Source organism: Enoplosus armatus, chromosome 1 (genome assembly GCF_043641665.1).
Source record: "Enoplosus armatus isolate fEnoArm2 chromosome 1, fEnoArm2.hap1, whole genome shotgun sequence".
Classification (NCBI taxonomy): Eukaryota; Metazoa; Chordata; class Actinopteri; order Centrarchiformes; family Enoplosidae; genus Enoplosus; species Enoplosus armatus.
The window spans coordinates 30,517,865-30,542,718 of NC_092180.1; the positions used below are offsets into that span (position 1 = coordinate 30,517,865).

A 24,854-nucleotide genomic window follows, 5' to 3' on the forward strand; every position below is an offset into this window, starting at 1 on the left:
GAGGGCTGCTAATGTCATTTATCAAAACACAACATCACATTCAGGTCTACAGTTTTCCTACTCTAAATCCCTCCCCGCTTCTCACCCCTTCGTCTTTTTCCAGCTCCAGCCCCGTCTCCAGGAGGTTTTCTTCGAACTCCTCCCGCCTGAAGCGCTTGTCATCCTCATGGTAGTCAGCCCGCTGCTCCTGGGCGGCGACCTCCGGGTCTTCCTTTGGCTGCAGCGGGGCCCGGCTGCTCCTCATGCTCAGGCTGCGTCGGAGACGTCGGATGAAGTTGTTGTCCCCGAACCTGGACGACCGGCGCCGGATGCTGCTGGGCTTCTGGATGTGGTATGCCAGCACGTAGTCGACCCGCCGCCGCCCATCAGAGAAGTACGGGCCTTGCCGCGGATGCAGGGGCGAGCCGTCATCCGCGTACAGGTTTTTCATTGGCTAGAAGCAAGACAAAATACCATAGATCACTGCACATGTTTCGAAACACTGTGAGATGTGCCAGTTTATTCAGATTTTGCAGATAGGGACTTTTCTGTCACATGCAATCATTTTTGGCGATCACTATGGCTGCAGTCCCTTTCTGAGGAATTCAACCTGAGAGCCTTTTACCAGCATAACTTCCTCAAACTCACACGTGCATTTGGCAGTTGTGGGTTATCAGACATATTTTGGGTAACTAAGACTGACAAGCCTGTTGGTGACCGGCCTTTATTGTCCCAGAGGGAGACATATTCCACCCATAAACATACAATTCAAACTCAATTCAATCAAACTCCAAGGATTGGATTTAAATCTCAAATACATCTGAGGCTGAAGACGCTACCCATTAGCAGCCAGTACAGGATGCAATATGCATTACACCTCACAACAGTGTTTGAAGAGATGAACACTGGAATGATTTAGCTAGTTTTTAAGCCAGCAGTCGGACTAAAAACATAATGTTTCTCCTGAAGTAAAAGTGCATCCACAATGTTATGGGGCTAATCCTCTGGGGAGCTTAAATATGCTGCATAAATATCACTGGACTCTCCATCCAATGCCTAGATTAGATTTTGCTTTACATATACTGTGTGTATAGCTGGAAATGTTAGGCAGATGGTGGCGCGAGAGGAAAGGTCAGGGGGTCAAAAAAGGAATTGGGGTTTATCCTCCGAGGACGAAGACTGCGTCTGCACCAAATATGGCGATGACCTGGCCGGTAGTCGTGGAAATACGTGGGGAAAAATGAAAGATGGAGGCTGATAGGCAGAGTGAGAGCAGTGGGTAGGGAGGGGGGAAGGAGATAACAGATAATAGTTGATGCTTGACTTCATGCTATACATATTCGACAACATCTTCACCTGATGGACCATTCGCTTTCGCGCTTGCAGTGTGACACCATTTACTGCCCTCAGAGACACTGAGTGGGAACATAATGGCCATAGTGCAACAGCATCTCGTTCAGCAGGGAGCAACATACAACAAACATGTGCTTCTATACCTGAATCACGCTGTTTGCTGTATCATGAAATATTTAACCTACAGAGCCAGTAGCGTCTACAGAGTGATATGAATCTTACACTGTCTATTTATATTCGGCGATGCCATCATAACGCTGCGGATTATAAAGCCTGCAATATACTGATATGCAGCGTCCCTGCACAAATGAACTATCTCCTCCTGTTTGAGGAACCATTTCTTGACGAAGCATGCACATGCAGGTCCTTTTGCATTGTCAATACTTCTTCTTCTTCTGTCATCCTGAAGCTGCATGAATCTAGTCGTCTTTCTATTGCTTGGCCATCTTTTTGCAAGCAGCCTCTACAGTAAAAAAAACAAAAACATTCCACTGTGTCTCAGTGACAGGATAGGATCCACCAACTTAAAATCTGTCAATCAAAGTAATACTGCAGCATTAGAAGAGGACATTAATGGCCAGCGATAAAAATGTCATCAGATGATTGACATCCTGTGCTCGTAGACCCCTGGTGTCATTGGGGAATAGCTCAGTAAGTGAACCCTGAGTTTAGAATATGTTATTGCAGATATGAAGAATGAACCTCCACACCCAAGACGTTAATGATGGCACAATTATTACCGTCCCGATCAGTAAATGTGGGCTCTCAACAGTCCGGCTTATTAAAACTTTAGGAAGAGGAGGAAGAGTCATTTGGAACAGTGGGAGATCACATTTCCTGCCCTCGTCCCATTATTTTCATACATCAGTACACTTTTATTGCTCATGAGGCTGAATGTGGGGTTAGAGATGTTATGCGCAGAACGGGCTCAAAGCACAAAACGTACTGTACCACTACTACGCTGAAGACAGCTGCAGCACGGTTTAGACTAGAATTCAATTAGGACTAGAACTACACCCTCGCAAAACATTGCTTTTTTTTTTTTAAATTATTTATATTTATACATAATTATCTGAAATACGGATATTTGGCTACACTCATTGTTTATTTCTTTCTTGTTACATCACTGCAACACTCTGGAACACGACCAACAATGCTGGATTTTTATTTTTGCAGAAAAAGACACCCCTCTGCCTGACATTGTCCAGTCTAACCATGAGGCAGACAGTGCGTCAAACACACACACAGATCCTCAGTTGCGTCCTCTGACCCCCCCCCCCGTCACGTTGACACACAGTACAAAAGGCGAGCTGTTTATCACCCTGCATAAACTCTTAACAGATAAATCACATCAGGTCAACACAACACGGAAAAATAGAGCATAGACATAAAAATAGACTCCAAACAACAGTGGGCTTATATAAACACCAACATCTATCTAAAAATGAAATATGTGCTGCATAATAGCCTCCTGTAGAATTTCATGTCCAAACAAAATTGAATTAGCTCCATTTCAAGTAAACCTAATTGAAAGAGAGACACAAGTTGAGGTCCATGCTAGTGGCTATCATGCTAGTCATCTCACAGGGACCGTGTTAACCTGATGCAGTGGTGGAATGTAGCAAACATTTACTACGATACTACTAATCGCACTGTTGTACTTTATTGAGTATTTCCACTTTACGTTACTTACTCACTACAACTTGATTCATTGACAGACGGATTGACAAGTTGACCTTCAGATGAAGATTTTATATACAAAATATTGGCTGCGTTTTTTAAAATGCGGTGCATTTCTATATATTAAACCAGTGGTTCGAAAGTCTTTTTGGTTTGTGACCACAAAGTAACACAATTCATTTATCTGGCGGCCTTTTGGAGCACCAAACAGCGGACAGGCTCAGTTAGAGACTAGCTGATGAACATTTAGCAGCTAAAGAGCCAGATATGTTTCTCAGGAGCTGGTGGAGACCAAAAACAGAGCTAAAAGAGAGTGAATGTTGGCCTCTGGACGTTTGTTGGACAGAAGCGCGACTCCAAATGAATGCCAGTGTTGCTCTGTGTCTTCCGGATGTGTAATTAGGTAGCTGTTTGCTAACACTTTCGCCCTAGCGCCCTTTCTCGGGTGATGTCAGTGCTCTGTTCACAGGTTGTTCTGCTGCCCCAATGTGGCCGAAATAAAAACTACTACTAATCGGCAGGGTACATACACACAAGGCACAGAGAGTGTGGAGAATCACATTTTCTTTGTCCCCTGAGCTCCCGAGCAGATAAACTGTTAAAGACAGACAATTCATCAGCTGTTTGAATGTCCTGTTTGTTTGTTGAAACAGTCAGACAGACGATGCAAAATACGTGTGGACAGGTTCTTAAAAAAGGTGACCACCGATAGTAGATGCAGTGCGTAATGAGAGCAATGCGAGTCTGAAGACAGCGTATGGGAATTTATGGCAGCATTAAAGGCAACTGATATCCAACACTGATGTTTACACGGTGATAAAGAGACAATTACAATGGCGATACATGTTGAGGTACGGACAGTCCGCTGTCCATAAAAATAGTCATAAACTCAGGCGGTGAATTGCCCTCATGGTCGTAGATCAACGATGAATCACAAAACTAACATTGACACAGTGGTTGCGTTGTCACACTGAAATGAATAGCTTTTTCCTCTTTACAGCCACCGAACACTGTGTGTGTGTGATAGGAAGTATCATGAGGGGCTGGTGTGTACTGTATATAGCCCCCAGCCTCACCCCCCCCCCCCCCCCCCCCCCACACACACACACAAAAGTTCATCTTCAGCCATCTCGCAACAGGAAGTAGTCATAGCTGCAAGGGTCGGAGGTCATTTCTCAGAGGGTGCATGAGGATGTGGTGGTGTATGCATCATTCACCAATAGGAACTCTTTTCTCACCAAGCCACCCGGGAGAAATGAGGTTCTCCTCTCCTCTGGGCTTCCACGCACACAGCCACCCACGCACACGCACGCACACACACACACACACACACACACACACACACACACACACACACACACACACACATTTCTGAGCCATAATAAGCTCAAGGCTGAGACAACCCCAGCAGTTTTCAAGTCAATAATGTTTTCCACAGCAGCAGTCAGCTGTATGAAGCAGCTGGAACAGTCCGTTTCTGCAGGTTGCTGTGGAATTCGGACTTCAGTAAACCTGTGAGGCCACGGCGCCGATAATAAATCTGGCATGCTTCTCCCAAAGCCAACATGAAGGGTAATGGTAACTTAAAGGGTGGGTTCACCCAAATCGCCCCCCCCCCCCCCCCCCAAAAAAAAAAAAATTCTCACAGTTGTGGTTTTATTTGGCGGAGTTTTTAGATATCTATGGAGGTGCATGGAATTTAATTCGTGATGCTCACAACATTAAAAAAAACTTGATAAAAAAAGTGCAACAGCTATGTCAACCGTTTTCATAGTGACTATATTTCTTCAGTAGAAAGTGTTTCCAAAGACATCTGTTCACAGTAATAATAAAACCACAAATGCCTGCATGGTCAGCTTCCTTACATCGCCAAGTAAGTGATCCCACCGTCCCAAAACTGGAACCAAAACTTACACAAATATATCTCAAGATCACGATTTAATTATCCTGTAATTTGAGCACACATGACTCACCTTAATGATCATATTGTCTCAAGTCAGCCGATTGTGTATTGTGCTCATATTTATGTGTTTAAAGATATCAAACTTAAATTCAACGTGACGCCTTTCCCTCGAGGCCAAGAATGACAGCCCATTATCAAACAGACTTGAATAGACCGCGAAGACTAGATAACGCGAGGATGGTGAGACATGTTAGTCGTGATTAAGGGAATGCAATGACTTATTATCAGCTTATAAAGCTGCTATAATAAACGTGGTGCAGCGCAGCTGTAAGGCCCGCATTTAACTTTGCCACGGACACTTCCCATTTTGGACACTCCTGTCTAGCACCACACCAGAGGCAAAATGTCAGCTTTGCGCAGGCGATATCTCATGATCTAACTTCAATTGCAGAGCACATTCGAGCTCCCAAGGAGACAAACGCTTTTCATTTCAGTAATCCCGTGAACTTTTCCTCTCGGCACGGCCCTCAGGACAAACCTGAGGTGGGATGAACATTGCAGCTTTTAGGGGTCAGCAGAGATGGTATGAACTATTAGTCTTGTTTCTTGTGCTGGTTGTCATGATAATGGAAACGCTGTCGAGTTAAGAGCTGCACTCTTCACAATCGCTATTCTTCAAGAGCTCATTTAACATGTCAAACAAATAACTTCCTGCCCCCCCCCCTCCTGACGCTGGGTGAATATGAAAGCACATGCAAAAGCCCAAAGCAGCGTGGACAACACTGACGCAATGGACTGGATGATACAATTGCTGTCAATGGGGGTTTTCTTGAGGAAATCATTCGATTTTTTTTTATTGTTTGCTACATTGCTGTGCAAGCAGGTGCACAAATTGTTTGTGTGTGTGTGTGTGTGTGTACAGTGCACAGTGTGTGCACAGTACGGGTCAATGAGATTTTAATGAATACATTTCCCTAACAGGCACTAAACTTTAATTAAAATCCATCTCAACAGCCTCCCTTGGATTGTAATTACTTCTTACGAGACCATCAGTCCAAGCAGGGGCATACTGCGAAAAGCTGCATATGTGTAATATACTGCATGTGTTGACAGATTAGACCGGAGGAACCTTTTCATAGACGAATGGACCTAAGCTGATTTTAGGGAGTCAGCCATCTTTATATACTGCCTATGGTTAAAGTTGAGAGCGCAGTTACGACTCAGGCTCCCGCACAGAAAATTCTCCCAAAGAGGCATGAATGTGCTTGTGGCGACTGTCAAAGCGGCAGACGCCTGTCCACGCCTCGAGCGGTTACAGTCAGTCAGTCAGTCAGTCAGTCAGTCAGACAGTCAGCATGCCCCCTGTTCCCATGACCCCTGGATCGCACACACACCACATAGCCAGAAGGCGCGCTGCCGACACACATGCATTTTCACCTGCAGGACGTTTCCTATTTACCTCAGTAGATGGACCACTTATGGACCCAACATTTCCAGAATGCTGTAAAAAGTTGCACCAGAAGACCCCCCCCCCCCCCCACACACACACAAAATCTTCCTTCCTCCTACTGTTTTCACGGTCACAACTTTCACTGCAGACACAACTCGTACTGTCTTCGTTTTGGAGCTCATTATGAGGATTTAACATCACCACAACTCACAAACTCCACCTTGTGGCGTGGACATCCAGCACTCTATTCAACAGCCTTTGAGGACAGCAAATTGGATGTAACTCGGAGTATAATGGAACTCTGCAGGCCCATATGTGTCCTGTTTCACACCCTTATATTAATAGAATTTTAAGTATTAAAACATCTAATATCTAATTCCCTTTTAGATCAGTTCAGATCAGGTCATCAGTAGTGGGAAAACATGCATCCTATATGCTTTATTATTTGACCTCAGCTACATTCATTAGAGACATTTCACTGATCGGCGGCCGAGTCGTTGCTCTACACCACCTGCCATAACCCAGCAGCATGTAGCATATATGTAGTGTCTTACTATGGACTCATTGCTCCTGGCCTTGGTGTTGGCAAAGTCCACACCCAGGCTCTTCTCCTCGCCAGGGACCGGCAGGTAGTGGTCACTCCTCCTCATCACGGCGGGCTCCTCCTCCTGCTGCGGGCTGCCTGAGTGCTCACAAGCCTGGGGAGGAGAACCTAGGAGGGGAACAGAGAGCCATGTGTGTTATCTCGAGGACAGCCCATTTTCCAGAGCCATGCACGGATTATGAGACGACTGGCCCCATAAGGAGCCGCCCTCTCCGACGCAGAAAGACCCCCCAGACTTGAAAGAGGACCCCATAAACTGGAAGTGGAAGACGTAAAACAATGACAGGTGACTCTTGCAGTGACGTTGTGCAGGTGAAGCAGAACTCTCCTGTTGGTTCAAACTGCAGCTGGAGATGAAGGCTGAAGATGAAGAGGCTGTCTAACTCCGTAAAGATATCACACTCAATACTACACCATACGCTTCTGTTACCGACCAACCGTATCTGTCATACTACGTCCCCTCCGCATATCCTGCACGAACTGCCAACATCAATATTGTTACGAACCTTTCAGAAAAAAGGCTTTGAGACGGGGTGTAAGGTTCAGGAATTTCAGTTCATCTCCATGGAAACAATTTGGTTCTTGAACCTAATCGCGGTAGGCTATGGGTGACAGAAAGCCCCACAAAAGCTCAGTCCACAAGTCTGGACAAGGACGCACACATTTGGATCCAACCCCTGAACACGGGGTGAGGCCCTTTTTTCCGCTCCCTCCTCGTCCATGATCTTCACTACGGACCGTCTCGCCACGTGAAAAAGCCACACTCGCGGCTTGCAGAAGGCTCTCTGCATTAAGGAAGGGTAGAAATAAACAGATAAAGCTGCGGGACACACTCGCCGCTCTCCGCCGTTGACAGGAAACAGCTGTCACCATGGATACCGATAAAGACGCCTCGCTTGCTCGACTGTTATATTGTGAGCTGTCGTTCTGTAAACTGTACAATATCCCCAAAAGACTTACAAGGCGGTGTTCTCTGACACGGATATATTTCAACAGGGAACGCCTTCCTCACGCAGCAGTAAGCTGAGAGCACACAGTTAATTGTCTGAATCCCAAAGGAAATAATCATTCCAACAACTCTGACGGATATCTTTAATGAATGAAAGCTCAGAAGGGAACCGTCCTACGGACCACAGTTTAATGTGCCTCATCTGGGTGGGTTTGTAGTAACTGCTCATCGCACACTGCGAGGCACAACTCTCATGGCGTTGCCTGACGATTATATTCATCTCATGTTTGGTGGGCAACCCCTAACGTTGGGGTCCACAGGGACCATGCCCCTTACAGGACTGGCTTGACAACTCTATGCTGCATCATTATCTTTAGATGAGTTCATTTGAAGGAACTCCCCGGGTGACGATCGCGGGGGGTGTACAACACCTGATGCTGGGCTGTTTAGAGGATAACCCAACATGAGTACTCTTGTTCACTTCCCGCCTTAGAGTGACAGACGTTCACGGACTCAGGACGCGGTTAGCTTAGCTTAGCATGTGGACTGGGAGCAGGGGGAAACGGCTAGTCTGACCTCTACAGCTGCCCCAATATTTTTGCAGTATCTCGACATCTCTCAGTTCAAGCAACATAACGTTTGTACACTTCTGTTTGAGTACGTTTGCATAAATGAAACACAACATTATTTCATAAGTGAGCTTCAGAGGTGTTGGTAGGCGTATTTCTGAACTTTGGACAGAGCCAGGCTAGCTGTTCCCCCCCTGCTTCAAGTTATTATGCTAAGCTAGGCTAACCACATCCGGACTCCAGCTCAAGTATCATCTCACTCTCTAGCAAACATGTTGCACTATTCCTTTAAGGCATGCCTTTCATTTGCGGGAATTCTTTTCTTAAACTGCACCCACGGTAGTGTGCGTGTGTGTCGTAAGATCAACAAAAAGGACCGCGAATTCATTAACGAGGAACTCGAAAAGATCATTCAGAAATAAAACACAATACGTGTTTGTGTCACTCGTCATTAGTATGGCAGTGTTGTTGTATTGCTGGTCTTTTGGCTTTTGTGGTGTTGAAGGCAGAGTGCCACTAAAATGCATTTTGCTGCTTTGAGTTTGCTGCAATGCTCTTTGTAATCAAATTGAAATATTTCAATTGCTGCTTTTACTGAAATAGTACGATGTTAATGATAAGAAGTTATCTAATCTCTCCTCAGTGTGGCAAACAAAAATCCCACAGCTACATGTCAGTGGCTGCAACCGTTCGAGTGGTAATCCGTTGAGGACTGTCTGAATCTCAATTTCCAGGAAAACCTAGAAGAGTGTTGCTGGTGGAGTGGTTTGTAGTTAATGGGCTAAAACACACGACCGCGCCACTGCTGCGTGGCTCTTCAAAGCTGCACTCGACAGCTTCGTCATGTTGGTGGATACAGATGCCTACAAACAGCATTAAGAGGTATCTTTGAAAGAATGTTTCGGAATTTCAATACTCAAGTCCTTAGAAGCGACATCGGTTTACTGCACACAGCAGTCCATGCTTGTTGTCCCTTAATTACAGCAGCATTTTATCCGGATTGTGCCGTCTTTATTGTCACCATCAATGAGCAAAAACCGGGTCCTACTAATGCAAGAAGACACGGACGATAGAATGTTAATTAAAAAGGTGTTGTTCTTGAACCTGCTGGTACGAGGAGCCAACACATTAGAAGGCTACCTCTAACTCTGCTTGTTGGCCAGTGGGAGTTGCTATTGCATTGAGACGGGATCCCTCACCGGATTACCAGCAACGCACGACCAAGCATAGGCTCCCGAAGTGGTGGATGAAGCAAAAGCCTTCAATGAAACCCAAGAGACAAAAGAGAAAGAGAAAAACTGCACCAGCTTCAGACACTTAAATGACCTGTGTTTGTGCTTTCCTTCTGTGGCGGCGCACATTCTGACTGTCCTCCCCTCAGAAGCGAAGGCAGAAGGAGCGCAAAGCTGTGATACTGCCGGAAGAACCTCTGAGGAACAAGGCTGGAAAAGGATTCAGAGTGTATGTGCAGTCCACATCCAACAGTTAACGTTCGTTTCTTTTAACCATGACCACAGTCTTTCCCTAATCTTCCCCAAGTTGCTTAATGCCGGCCTTACACCAAACAACTTTTCAAACAATTTCAGGCAATCGCAGACAAATTTCCAATGTCGGAATAAAATCACTTGCTGTTTTGCTGGAGTCTCGGATCGTTTGGTGCGAGGTGGTCTTAAAACTCAGTTCAAGCTTAAGTCTCAAGTCAGTCTTTTTTCTCGTCTCGACGCTCCGATCAAAATCAAACTTGTTTACTATTGTTTTTAGTCCTGTGAAGTTAATTGACGTGAACATTGTCGACGACCAACCGCACGCACTCTCTCCAGCTCCAAACAGGAAGCAGCAAACCGGGAGGTTGCTTTGGTAAAACTCAAACACCATCGCACACACACGACAGACGGTGAATTAACAGTGTTATGAGTCAGTGTTTAATTTGGCGCGTATCTGATCCACCAACCAACCGTTCTTGATTATTTCTTAAAGTGAGTTTGGCGTAATATTTTCCCCCGAGAGCGCAGGGAGGTTTAGTTTAATGGAAACTGCTAATATGTATATATATATATATATTTTTATATATATATATATATATATATTTTTTTTTTTTTAACGTTTTGTCACCACTACGGAAACGCTAGGTAACTGCTTAAGTATGATAAGCTTGTCTGGCAGTCACTGCTGCTAGTTATTGGTTTGATTAATATTTTAATAATGTGTGTATTCATGACTGACGGTGGCTAATTATCAGCTAATTGCACTCCCTAATATATGCGTTATGTCAACTCTGAGACGACACTTGATGCTGAACTCACTGCTGAACTGAGCTGTATGGTGAAAGAAGCTTTATTGGTCATAGTCATAGACTGTATATAGAACCAATATATATATATATATATATATGTAGGAATCTAGTTGTAGTCTTATAAATAGCGACCCTGCGAGATCTCCAGTCATTGCAAAATCTTATAGTCTGTGACTAAAACTCAAAGTCTTCTAGTGTATGGTAGTCATTTATTAGTTGCCTAATAAAATATAATAAACCATAGCCAGATCGGGAAAACGTTATACAAACAACATATACTGTCGCTTGGTATGGGGGCTTGTTGCACGGTTGCAAGCTGCAGGTTGAGGGGGAGGACAGAGAGCGATGGGGTGAGGAAATACTGTCTCAGGTGAAGTGTACAGTAAGCATGAGAGAACAGAACAGGCTTGTTTACTTTCTGCACTGACTGAAATACCTGAGGCGAGCTTGACGCTACATGTCTGGCGTGGCAGGTCTGACTTGCACTCCGTACCTCATCCAAACCCAAGCACGCACCTTTCACCAAATGACATGTTGTACAGTATTTTACGTAATATTACGCAAATTTCGTCGCACAGATGAAGCCCTTGGTACAGTAGGGTAATGGCGCTCTGAGCTAGTTGCGCGGCGCTGCCACAGGAAAAGTCCTATAAGTTTCCACAATCAGAATACATATGTTTTAATATAGAATAGATATATTTATGGTGTTTATCACATGTAGATACAGGTATTCCATAACAACACAGCCCAGACTTGATATCATCTGCCAAATGCCTTGGCAGAGAGCCTAGACAGGCGGCACCCAGCATGGGTCTTGGATTGACTCTGGCAACGTGATGTTTTTACTGTAGATCAACATTTACCACTATGACTTGGCTGTGCGCGCACATTTTGTCGCTGCCATTCTATTCTATCGTGTCCACTTAAATGTGCAAAATCAGCGTCTCAGCATGGATGGCAGGTTAGGTATGTTGGGTATTGGAAATCGTCAGTTTCTGACGTGCGAGCCAACGAGAGCAGAGATTAAACATCCAGTGAGTCTCAACACCTGCTGATTAAATATCCAGCTGACCGGTTGAAGTCCCCCGGTGTTAAACCTCGGGACACCGATCAACACGCCAGGAATTATAAAAACCATCCACTGTTAAAAAAGTTTAAACTTGCGTAATGTTTTCCCATTTCTTACTGGGATATAGGCTCTATGTGTAGTATTTGTCTTCTATCCATTAATGATCGTACGTATTGGTCCATTATTAGGTTCCTTGTGATGCAAACTCGCAGCAGATCAGAGCTTTTCTATCCCTTTCGTTGGAGGTGTCCCACTGACTAACCTGGTCACCTGGTCATGGGTCACATTTCCATGACCGTCAAAACCATGACTGTCACCCAGTGTGTAGTACGATGCCATGATATGGACTGTGGACTGACCTCCAGTGTGCCTGTGCCGTGCCCAGCGTTACAGGGGGGGGTCAGGTTTCACGCTGAAGGCGTCATAAATAAATAAACAAAGGACGTAATGGCATCTGTTGACAGCGCTGATCCTGAGATGCGATGTGAACTGACAGTGCGTCAACACTGCCGTCAACCCCCAGTTTGTACATGTCAACCACAAATACTCACATCACACGTGACAAAAAAAGAGTGTCGCACAATTCTATGAATCAGCGCTTCCGCTCACAATGAGCTCACAAGGCGTCATCTCAACATTGATTTAAACGGTTGTTGTGGGTTTAAAGCGGCACTAATAAATATGTTTACATGTTAGCAACGGATGAAATGACGACATGCGATGTAAAAAGGTGTCGCCCACAAAGAATTACGACTCTATGGTTCCCCTCAGCTCCAATGGAGCCTTTCAGCTAATTGTTTTGTTTTTTTGTGTTTCCAGCACCTGCACCTGCGCAGCACTGACGCAGTCAGAGGCTGGCTCATCAGGTGAGGCGGACATTGTTCACCACAATCACTTTACTCTGACAGAGATCTGTCAGTTACGTTCCACTTGTTACTTCTCAATTTAGACACGATGGCTCTGAGCTTGTTCTTGCGATAACACGATGCAAGGAGCCTCGCGTCTTTAAGCCACAGCTGAGGAAATACGATCCGAAGCAGCGTCTGGAACGCTAACTCACACTTGCACATTTCCCTCGAGGCCCGGTTGAAGCCAGCGGAGCTACAGCGTGGAGTGAAACAAATATTATGCATGTAGGCTATTAGAAAATCTGAACTATCCCTTTGAGGTTGAGGCTGGGAAACGTCTAAACAACAAAGGACCATCATGGCAGTCCATCGCGTCAGCTTCTCCGTGTAAAAAGGCTGAATCTGATGCGCGTTACATCGGCAGCGACAGCCCACCTAGAGTCCAGTGGTTCCGAACCTGTGACCCCCCCCCCCCATGAAGTGTCATGAAGCGCTCTAGATTTTAAGGGTGTAAGAGTACATGCATTTTAATTCATTTCTGTAAAGAAGACAGCTACATTTAAGGGTTATTTTAGAAGTTTACGTCTTTATTTATTCATTTAGTGTAAATATTGGACTATAGTACGATAGTGAAATTAAAAGAAAATAGAACTGTGTTCCTACAAATATAAGAGAAAAAAAAAAATCATCTGATACATTGTAATATCCACAGGAAATTTATTATTATTTTATACACATTGCCAGTTTTACACAAACTTCCTGCAGGTATTAAGTTCATTATAAAGTAGTTAATTAATAATTAATAGTTATATTGTTTTTCTGCACTGTTATTGTTATTCATGCAATGAGTATAATGTATACACAGAATATACAGAAAGACTACTAAAGTAGGCTAAAGTAGCTTTTTCTGTGGGTGTGGGGGTCGTCAGTGTATATGCAATGATAAAATAGGGGTCCCTTAACCAGAGCCAGTTTAAGGACATATCTCACTAATAAGAAAAATAAGAGTGCAAACAGAAGCAAAGCTCAAAATTTCTCCCCTCCATCATCATCATCATCATCATCACGTTCCCAGCGTTTCTTGCCAACGCTTGGTAAAGACACCTCTGCGGGAATTGAAAGCGGGCTCTTACCGGGCTCCTCCGCACCGCGGAGCCGCGTTGAGCTCCCAGCCGCCTCACCTCCATCACCTCGTCGCTCCATTCGGCTCAAAGGGCGCTCGGGGGGCTCCCGCGGAGATCCGAGCAGATCTACAGTGCGGCCGCTCTCTCTGCAACAGCATCCACTAGCCCTCCGTGTGCTCCGTGGCTTCGCAGCCGCCCGCGCTGTTTGCATGGAAACGCTACCACTTGTTCATCCTTCTCCGGGTCGCTGATGTGTGTCCAAGCGAAGCGACGACGGAGTCCGGCGTTCGCCTCGGTGGGAGGGTGGCGGGCGCTGTTTCAGGTCTAAAGAGATGCTGCCTCCATGACACCGTCTGTCAGAATGAGACCCGCTCCGTGCGCTCAACACGCGTCTCCTCCGTGTGTGTGCGTGTGTGTGTGTGTGAAGGACGATCACCGTCTAAATGAGATTATCCACTCACTCTCCCTCTCTCTCTCTCTCTCTCTCACACACACACACACACACACACACACACACACACACGCAGGAGTGATAACGCGCGAGAGGGAGCTCACCGAAAATCGTGCCCAAACGGTCTACAATGATGTTGCATTCATTTCCCCACAGGGAAAACATGGACATGCGGGCTTTTCTTTCTTTTTTCTTCTTCTGCCTTACCTGGCCCACAACCCCCCCCCCCCCCCCCCCCCCAACCCCTCCGCTCCCAGGTGACACACGCTGAGGAGTTGTGGAGTGGAGTTTTGATGATCACGTTTGCGCCTCTACGTGGGGGACGTTTAACCGGCTTGATCTCACCTTTGTTGAGGTTTTCCAAGCAGTTGGTATGATGTAATTCTACTGCTCGAAAATGACTCGAACACCCATTTGCTTTAGCGAAAGTGGGACTAATGATTGATGATGCACTAGGCTGGTCGTGGTGAGAGTAAGGGAAGTCCCACTCCCAGATACTTGGATGTGATGGTAACAGCGGGCTCCATGAGATGGAGCAAAACAAACTGGGGCTGGGACTTTGGCTGAACCCACACCGTCCCTCACGATGGGGGTACGGCGGGCTTCATCGCTTGTCACACATAGAAAGCTGCTCAGCAGTGGGCGCACGCTGAGTGACACCATCCCCGGTTGCTTTCACCCGCGAGGCTTGCGGGCCTCGTCATTTCCTATGGGGACGTGAACGCAGCACTGTTCTCCAGCTCTCCAGAATCACTGCGCCAGCTGGTGCCGCCCACTCGCGCTGGGTTCTTCCAGTGGGCGCGAGTTGATCCGAGCCCACGAGCGAACGCTTGTAGTGGTCGCGCGGACCCATGTCACAAGCAGCGCGCGCGCGCGCGCGCGGCGAAGGGAGAAGAAAGGGCGCGCAGGCACCTGCCGAAATTTTTAACTACTTTCCACCACGAGCGGCACCACGCGCTTCAAACACGCAGGTTCGTGTACATGTTCAACGAGCACGTGGAGAGCATCGCCTCCACACAGCAACGCTGCCCTCAGTGACTGGCTGCATTCCCTTTCTCTCCTCAGCCGGTCGCTCACCACCGGCCGCTGTCAGCGGCGAGGACGCGCTCCTTGCCCCGAGGGGAAAGACGCGGTGAGCGCGGTACATCCACGCTACAAACCGGCCGCCTTTAGGGACCGTTTGAATGAAAAATGAGCATTTAAATCCCGTAGATGCCACAGAGCTAATACACTAACCCCCCCCCCCCCCCCCCCCCCCCCCCCCCCCACCCCACCACCACATATTATTCACAGAGCAACCAATGAATAGGCTACGTCGCCTGGCGTAATCAAACACTATTTACCTCGTGATTTGTTTTTTACAGTCACCGTGTCACTATTATTTAAAGTGCAGCAAAAAAAAACAAACACGAAACGTGAGAGATCATAAGGAGAAACCCCCCCCCCCCAGAAACCCCAGCTGCCATTTACGCCCAGAGCAAGTGGATCAAAGAGCAAACAAGGCTTAAAGGAGAAAGCAATGTGTAGCATGTGAAGTGGATATTTACCTTGTCTCCAGAGTTAGAGAGATGCCGTTTGGGTGGAAGGTATAAAAAAAAGAAAGGAAAAAGGACTAAGAGCAGGTACTGGCACAGGTAACACTGCCCACTCACCTGTGTGCAGACGGGGCGGAGGAGGAAGTGCTTCTGGCCTCCTCAGGTAAAGTCTCTCCTCCCACACAGCCAGCCCTGGGAAAACATGAAGTCATTGGTGGGTTGCGCAACGTGACAACGCGAAGATGTGGGACCGCTGATTGGCCGAGAGCCGAGGAGAACATAATATCTAAAATAATCCTACGACATAAATCCTAACGCACATGTCTTTTATTGCGCTCGTTTCTCATCTGTGTCATGTTGAAGGACCCAGGCTACGTGGTTTCAGCCAAGCCAACAGGGAGGCTCCTCAGGTGGGACAGACATTCCCATACGTTACACACAGGCATGTGTGGACTTGCAGCCGGCTGCCGGGTAGTTTTCCAGCTCCAACCCCACCCCCACCCCCCTGAAGTCACTCCTGAAGACAGGGATGGTCACCCGAAGCGACGGCAAAGCACGCTTTCTGGAGAGCAGATAAGAGCTCATATGTGGGAGATTGCCTTGCAAGCATCTGGTGTAGAGTACACAAATCTGCCTGAGCAAACCAATCAAACAACAATAAGGCACTTCCTTACAGCAACACTCATATTTACATATTCAAAGCGTGGCTCTGTCTGCATGCTGTCACCAGAGGACAAAATGTGGGACTGGTCATCGCATCTACCCGCTCCCTTATATTGTATGGAAGTGATGACAGATAACAAACCTCTGAAAAGACTGGCGTGATATTGATCACGGCTGGAGGACCGGTGCGTTTAGCCATGGCTGCAGGATGAAATGTCAACTCCTCACTCGAGCCATACTGGTCTGGAAGCAGTGATCTGGTTCTCATCAGGCATAAAAATCAGAGGGATTATAACGGTAGTGCTGGATCGGCATTCTTATTGGGCAATTCTAAAACGTATGTGATGATTGATGTGGTAATTGTTAGTGGTAGTAGTACTAACAGCTGGAGTGGTAGCAGCAGTGGTAACAGTAGTTTGGGTAGTTAAAAGGCCTATTGCTGGTATGTGTAGCAGTAATCACAATCAGAATCAGAAATACTTTATTGATCCCCGGGGGGAAATTGTACATTACGATGCTCCCATTCAAGAGTAGAAAGTAGCATAAATTTAGAGCTAAAAGTATGTACAAAATATAAAAATAAGAAATATAAAATAAAAATATACACATTTACAGTATTTAAGTGAAAAATAAAAGTAAAAAATATATACAATAACAATGTATATGTATGTATATATATATGTATGTATTTCACTGTGGTAATAATAGTATTTGTACTAGCATTAGCAGTAGTTGCAGTAGTGTTAGTAGTAGTAGAAATATAGCTTTAGCAGTAGTAGTGGTAGTAGGCCTAGTCGTTTTAGTGGTAATTGCAGTTGTAGCAGCAGCAGTGGTAGTACTGCTTCTGCAGTGGTAGTAGTAGTAGTAGTAGTTGCAATTGTAATGGCAGCAGTAGTGGTTCCAGTAGGCTAACAGTGTATGTTGTAGTACACATAGTAGGCTAGTACAAGTAACAGTAGCAGTAATTACATGAATTGTGCTCATAGCTGCAACAGCAGCAGCAGTAACAGTAGTAGTAGTTGTGGTAGTACAAGTACAAGTTGTGTAGTAGTATAAGGAGCAGTAATTCCATCAGTTGTGTAGTAGTATAAGGAGCAGTAGTTGCATTAGGAGAGATAATAACAGCAATAGTAGAAGCAGTAGCATAGCAGCAGTAGCAGTAGCATAGCAGCAGCAGTAGTAGCAGTAGCAGCAGTAGTAGTAACAGTAGTAGTAACAGTAGTAACAGTAGCAGTAGTAGCAGTAGTAGTAGCAGTAGCAGTAGCAGTAGTAGCAGCAGTAACAGTAGTAGTAACAGTAGTAACAGCAGCAGTAGTAGCAGTAGTAGTAGCAGTAGCAATAGTAGTAACAGTAGTAACAGCAGCAGTAGTAGTAGCAGCAGTAGTAGTAGCAGTAGCATAGCTGCAGTAGTAGCAGCAGTAGTAACAGTAGTAGTAGTAGCAGTAGCAGTAGTAGCAGCAGTAACAGTAGTAGTAACAGTAGTAACAGCAGCAGTAGTAGTAGCAGCAGTAGTAGTAGCAGTAGCATAGCTGCAGTAGTAGCAGCAGTAACAGTAGTAGCAGCAGCAGTAACAGTAGTAGCAGTAGTAGTAGCAGTAGCATAGCTGCAGTAGCAGCAGCAGTAACAGTAGTAGCAGCAGCAGTAACAGTAGTAGCAGTAGTAGTAACAGTAGTAGTAACAGTAGTAACAGTAGCAGTAGTAGCAGTAGCAGTAGTAGCAGCAGTAACAGTAGTAGTAACAGTAGTAACAGCAGCAGTAGTAGCAGTAGTAGTAGTAGTAGCAGTAGTAGCAGCAGTAACAGTAGTAGCAGCAGCAGTAGTAGTAGCAGCAGTAGTAGTAGCAGCAGTAACAGTAGTAGCAGCAGCAGTAGTAGTAGCAGCAGTAGTAGTAGCAGTAGCATAGCTGCAGTAGTAGCAGCAGTAACAGTAGTAGCAGCAGCAGTAACAGTAGTAGCAGTAGTAGTAGCAGTAGCATAGCTGCAGTAGCAGCAGCAGTAACAGTAGTAGCAGTAGTAGTAGCAGTAGCATAGATAAAACACATAAAACACACTTAAAAACACTAAGAAGATGCCATGCGTGTTATATGGAGTGCAACATTGTGTAAAGTGTAAAGAGTAGGTGTATTATATAATGTTTTTTTTGTGATCACACAAAAATGTACAAAAGGAAGAAGGTTCTTTGACTTATATTCTGTGTCTGAAACATTCACACTCTTTTTTTGTTGATGATTCCTGCATCATCACACAAATAGAGGACTACATAATGTGAATGCAGGGTGGTATTTAGGTGTGAGCTGTCCTCAAACAGTACACATAGGTGCCCAAGCCAAAAAAAATAACAATTTCATTTGACGTCTTCAGTGGGAGCTGGTGTGGAGATATCAAGAGTGTGGAGTTTTACATTATCTTACTGTCAAATTAAAAAAAAAGAAGAAAAAAAAGGATTTCTTGCCCGCACAGAATTGAGGGAGGGTGTCCCTGTAGGATTTTCAATTGATGTGTTTTGCTGCTTGCCTGCCTGCATTCAGAGCAAACTCATGCGAACATGCAGAGTCATCCATGCGGTCTTGGTCAGTCCATAAGTCTTTACAGAAAGAGTGCATTTCAGAAAGTAACCAAACCTGACCCACGCTGTCAGCAAGGTTTAAACCAACAGTGAAGAAGTCTTCTGCTGTCAGACCACAGCTTCAGTGTGTTTTGTAACCTGTTTGCTCTGCTTACTCCTTCACACACAGGGGCAACTCAAAACCAGGGAGTGCTGTTTGCAAAATATTTCCCAAATGGGTGTCAGTGTGGACACACCGGCGGGATTGAAATTCAAGCCTTCCAAGTGGTGCAGGTGAGGGCCAGAGCAGGGCCATGGTGTGAGGGAAGGGAATTGTGCATTTGCATGGGCTTAGTCCATCTATTGTGTTTCTCACTAATACCAAGACTTTCATAGCCCTGGGTGTTGTTTTACACACCACGCCCAAACCTTGCAGAAGACTCGTCATGCAGATCAGAACAGATGGCTGCCATTGCTGAAATACAAGACATGTTTTTTTGACAAAATGGTGTCTTTTGTCTGTGTAGCTCTATACACCAATATTTAAAAAAATAATAAAATAAGCAGTTTATTTTATTCAAGAATGCAACTCAACTTTACAGAAGACAGCTATCAACAGAAACAAAGTTGCCAAAAAAAAAGGTGCAAGAAAGGTTGAAGTAAAATCTGAAAAGACGAATCTACTTCTGTGTATAGGGTTGCTACTGTTACAGCTTAATAGCACACTTACTGTAGAGGAGGTCTCAGCTCTATACACCTACTCACCCACATAAGGACTCGCAGGTGTGCCGGTGAGTATATACATCGTCCCACACATGCATATTTTCAAGGAAAGTCTTTGGTCCTGTTGTCACTGCAAGTACGTAAAGTGTATTCCACCCTATGAGTCATAGCTGTTAACATGTTAACTAATGCTGATGCATCTAAGAGTCTCTGCTGAAACTGAGCCAAGAGTTGTCGCACTCAAACCAGTTCTGATGGAAGGAAGTGGGAACGGTACTGTAAATACACAGTTTCCACAGAACTTTGTCACTGTTTGCAGCACTTATTACAAGATACAGTAGATTCCATGGAAAGATTACACATATACATTTTTTTTAAGCCAGCTAGAAAACAGGATGATGTTGAGCAAAGTGTCGCATTTCTCCTCACTGTGATTAGGGATATAAAAAGGGAATACGCTTAGAATACATTTTTCGAAAGAGTCAAGTCAGTCAGTCAGACATCTCACACCTGAAAACCTCCAGGAGGGACAGCTGTCATTGTTCTCATATAGAGAAACTACTGCAGGTAGATGGCTGAGTTGCAAGGCGCCGAACTGACCATCAGGGCCAATTTGGGATTAAGTGACACTTAAGGACACTTTGACATGTGGGCAGGAGGAACCAGAGCTCGAACCACCAATCTTGTGATTAACGGACGGCCTTTTCGACGAGAAGCCGCCTTTCTTTTTGGTTATTGTTGGTTCATCCACACCAGCCAATCAGAATCAGGAAATAGTTCCAGGACCACACAACTAGAATATATATTGATGATACTAATTGCTGTGCAACACCACTTCTTTTGATCCAGAAACTGTAACCACCTGAGGAATCTTCCACTGGGCTGAAACCAGAAGCTTTCGAGATGATTTCCGAGGTCTGAAGTGCAGTAGGACATTTCCTAAGTCATCTTACTTCTTTCTGAGACTGTCCTCCCCAGAAAAACAACAGCATTGGTCATTTATTCAAAAACGCAAAACAACCCACGTTCACGGTTTCCTGGCAAGCAGCCACTTGCGGTCGTGACTAATGATTGATGCCTCTCAGAAGCAAAGGCAGAAGAGATCCGCTTGAGGATTGAGGTTAGGTGGGTGATTGGTCATGCAAAGAGTCTGGAGACCGCAGCTCCTTTCCCGTTTCCTCTCGACACTCAACATTAGTTTCTTTTGTAACCACGACTTCAGGTTGTCCTGGTGGCCCCTTAGTGGTTAAGATGCAATCACAACTTTCTTTGTTTGATTCTGCCCAGACAGCTTTATTGTTGTCCCCCTCTCCCTGTCAATAGTGGTTTCTTTTAACCATGACCTTTCCCTGACCAAGTAGTTTAATTGAAGACAACGACACAACTTTTTTTTGTCTTTTAGGTCACTTTTTTGTCATATCACAATAGGAGATAGACTCAGCTTAGTGGACGACCTTGAACTTGAACAATGAAGGCATCCTCTTGTTGTCGGGTAAGTAAGTGAGGCAACAAGTGCAAATAGCAGCAGGAATGCAGGGAGTGTGGGTCGGGAAAGAGGTGCAGATGGGGAAGCTCAGGGGAGGGGAATGATTGCAGGGCGTGGCAGGATCTGGAATGAAAGGAGAACAGTCTGAGGGCATCTGGTGTTCAGGTAAAGAATAGAGCTGAAGGGGCCTGAGAAAATGGAGACATGGCCGAAGAGAGGACAGAGAGGCTGACCTTGTGACCCCAAACTGCACCTGACGGGGAGGCATGATGCTTCCCTTTCCCAGCTGCTAAGATGAGATGGTCTCAGAGGCAAAGCCAGACGCCGGTGAGTCATTTCATGAAAGCAGCCTACAAACCCAAAGACTACAGTATCTGATGTTGCCGTGGAGATGGGACCACGCCTATAGGAGAATCCCCCTACCTGCCCAGGTGGGTGGGACTTGACACGGGCACATTTGAACTTGTAAAAGGCCCGGCTCAGACCACATTCAGTCCTTTTAGCATTGACTGGTGAGTGGATATCAGATCCTTTTTTTCCCCCCTCTTAATTTAACCCAGATGACTTGTGAAAATCATTTTAACATGGTTCTGCTGTCTCATTGCGACCTAGCCTAAAAACATCTGCGACAGCTAAAATGCAACTTACAAACTCATGCACAGGTATTTGAAGAGCTGGCCGACTCTCAGACTGAAAGGTGCGAGTTTCTCAGCACCTCTCCACCTCCTTCACCTCTGTGTGTTCCCCATCTTCTCACCACAGAACAAATTGTGCTCTGGACCTTTGGTGGAAATGTGAAGAGGAATATTTGGAGCAGTAACAAAGCAATATTTGCGCTTCTGACCTCAACGCAATGTGTGTGCTGCGATGCTGCCAGAATCCATCGAATCTCAAATGTACTTTTATCCAATGTGTCTTTCAGTGGAGTGCATTCATTTTTTTTTTTTTTTTTTTTACTGTTAATGACCTCAGTGGTTTGGAGAGTCCCAGCTTTCAAACACTGCAACATAAGATCATTGTCTGCGACGCAGTACGCGCATTATTCAGAGCTTGAATTATACCCCTGAATCAAGATCTTGCTTCACCTACAGCGTAGCAAGACTTCTTCGCTGTGGAAGGTTTGGCTTTTGGCTTACCGCTCACCATTGTCTTTGTCAGGTGGCTGGAAAATCCATATTGGTTCAAAGGAGCCTGGAGTGGAACTGAGGTTGGATGAACAATTGAAGCTGTACAAACTAGAAACAATCGACGATCAGCGTATGGAAACTAGGGTATGATTAAGGTCTGGGAGGGATGGTGTTTAATGCAAATAAACTATGGTTAAGATATGGTTAGGGTTAGGCGACTAAAACACTTGGTTATGGTTAGGGAATAAACGTGGTTACAGTACATTTTAAGGCATGAAAGTCGGACGTGCTACTGACCATACACCACCCCAACCTCCCTTGTTGTACGAGCTCATGGTTTCCTGTGTTTGAGACCTTAACAATTACTTTGATGAACACAGTGTTACGAGCCACAAAATAAAATCCTTTAAGCCTGAATATCTCAAGAAAATAGGCAATTTCAAGGCACGAGTGGAAACGTTTTGAACAGAATCCAGTAGAGCAGAGAGCTAGCACGTAGCAGACATGGAACTTTAGCACTGGCGTCAACCGTCACAGTCAAGGCGGCCGCATTTACCCAGAGTTATCAAGCTGGCGTCGTCTTAGGCTTACAGTTACAGAGCAGCAGTTGTAGCAAGCAGAATGTTTGCGCTGGAAATGGGCTTTTCTAGATAAGGAAGAGCTTGTTTGTCCAGCTTAATTGAGGAGCTGAAGATTGCGACCTGCTCCATATCGTCCTCTCTATCAACAAACTCTATTTGCAATGGAAACACAGTGGAGGAAATATGAAGCAGCTCGAATGGACCAATCACAGTTTTTGTGAACACATGATCTATAGAGAACCGACATATACTGAACATATTTTTTGGAAGAGTTGCACATAAGCTACGGTGCCCTCTTCATACCGACACCAGCCATGACAACAGTGAATAGACAGTATACCCGGGACATCCATACAGGCGAACCAGGGCCAGGGCAGCCAAATGTGGGCCAACTATTCATGAGCAAAATCATGGAATAACCAATGCCAGTAACTGCAGGTTCGCTAGGCAACGCGTTCTTGAAGCAGCAACGAATTGCTGCGGAATTTCCAGTCCTGCTTACTTGTGGTATAATTACTGCAGTTTTGCTTAGCAACCATGCATGGCAGATCAGCGCAGCGTTCTCTGCTGTAGCTCGGACCAGCGTGACATAAACATACTCTGCTCTTGACTGACTCAAAGGGAGACGATGGCAGCAAAGAAGAACAACACAGATCAAGTGTGCTGGAGCTAAAGCTTTTCAATGTCAGTGCCTCTGCCACACCCGAACACAGTAGAACGCACATCCTGAACACGCTATTCAATACAATTAGTGTCTTTGTGCTGCTGTTATGCTGTTACATTCGCATAGCCCGTGATATCGCTGTCGAGTTTCGAGATCAACAGAAAATTAACTCACACCTATTTTGATGACTGATTAATCCGAGACTAAACATTTTCTGGTTCCAGCTTCTCAACAGTTGTGGTGATTTACTGAATATCTCATGTGATCTTATGTAACTGAAGATGATAGGGTTTTGGGCTGTTGGGTCGAACAAAACAAGCAAAATGAACAGATAGTTGTTGTTTTGTTTTTTGTTTTTTCACTCTTTTCTGCTAGTTTATAGCCCCAATGATCGATTTTTCGCGAAAATAATCGATAGTCCTGAATTTGATTGCATTGCAGGTGTCATAATATTGATTTGTTTTTTTTGGGTCTGTATTTATATAGGGCAAACCAGAAAACGTAGGAATTCAAAGGCCATCAATCAGGTGTTAAGGAGATGCCGTGCCAAAACTGAAAGTGCAATAATTCTTCGCACCTGTTCATTTACAGCCCTCAAAGTAAATTCAAATGAGTATGTAAATCGATCTGTTTGGAAATGCTCTGCATAAACAGATGAATAAGCGTTTATTATGATCCCCCTCAGGGGCTCTTGTAAGTTTCAAGGAAGCCGTTTGCGCAAGGCTGACATCGATATACACACATTAATGCAGAGGTTCGGCTGAGAGAGGGGACCCCTTTACCCTGCTTCCGATGATCTATAACTACCATTTCCCGTTGTGACTCCATAGAGCCAACTTTCCGAAAGCTGCAATGAAACAAACAGTCTGAGTGACTCAGAAATCTGTCTGTGGTCCTATATGTAAATCCCCTGTTTGCATGAAACTGGCTTTTCTAGCGATGTCGCAATGTTGTGGCACATATACCATTTCTACAGGTGTGGCGGTGTGGTGTGCGAGTCTGGCCACGCGAGGTAAGAGGGGATCATTCTAGAGCGCATTGATCACTTCTTATGGCAGATTGGCTGAACCCTGCCGTCTCCTCCGACATGTGTGCCTCTCTGGCAGGACAACTGACATTACACTTCCTGTTATTTTGTTCCCTAAACGCTTCAAAATGTCCCGCTGCAGCCCACTACCCAGTACGTTACCTGTGCTATTTCTGCATGTGTGTGTGTGTGTGTGTTGTTACGTAAGTTTTCCAAGGAGATCAAATATAAAT

General features: G+C 45.3%; 1 protein-coding gene across 1 annotated transcript in view; it reads right to left on the reverse strand.

The window, feature by feature from the left end:
• ano1a (anoctamin 1, calcium activated chloride channel a) overlaps positions 1-14,294 on the reverse strand; it is a 41,061-nt gene extending 26,767 nt beyond the window's left edge. Inside the window, exons 1-3 of the mRNA XM_070911845.1 lie at positions 13,831-14,294; positions 6,920-7,077; positions 86-433 (exon numbers count right to left, since the gene is read on the reverse strand). Coding sequence (XP_070767946.1) covers positions 86-433; positions 6,920-7,077; positions 13,831-14,032 — 708 coding nt within the window. The 5' untranslated portion in view covers positions 14,033-14,294. The remainder of the gene's footprint in view (positions 1-85; positions 434-6,919; positions 7,078-13,830) is intronic.
• Between the last annotated feature and the right edge of the window lie 10,560 nt (positions 14,295-24,854).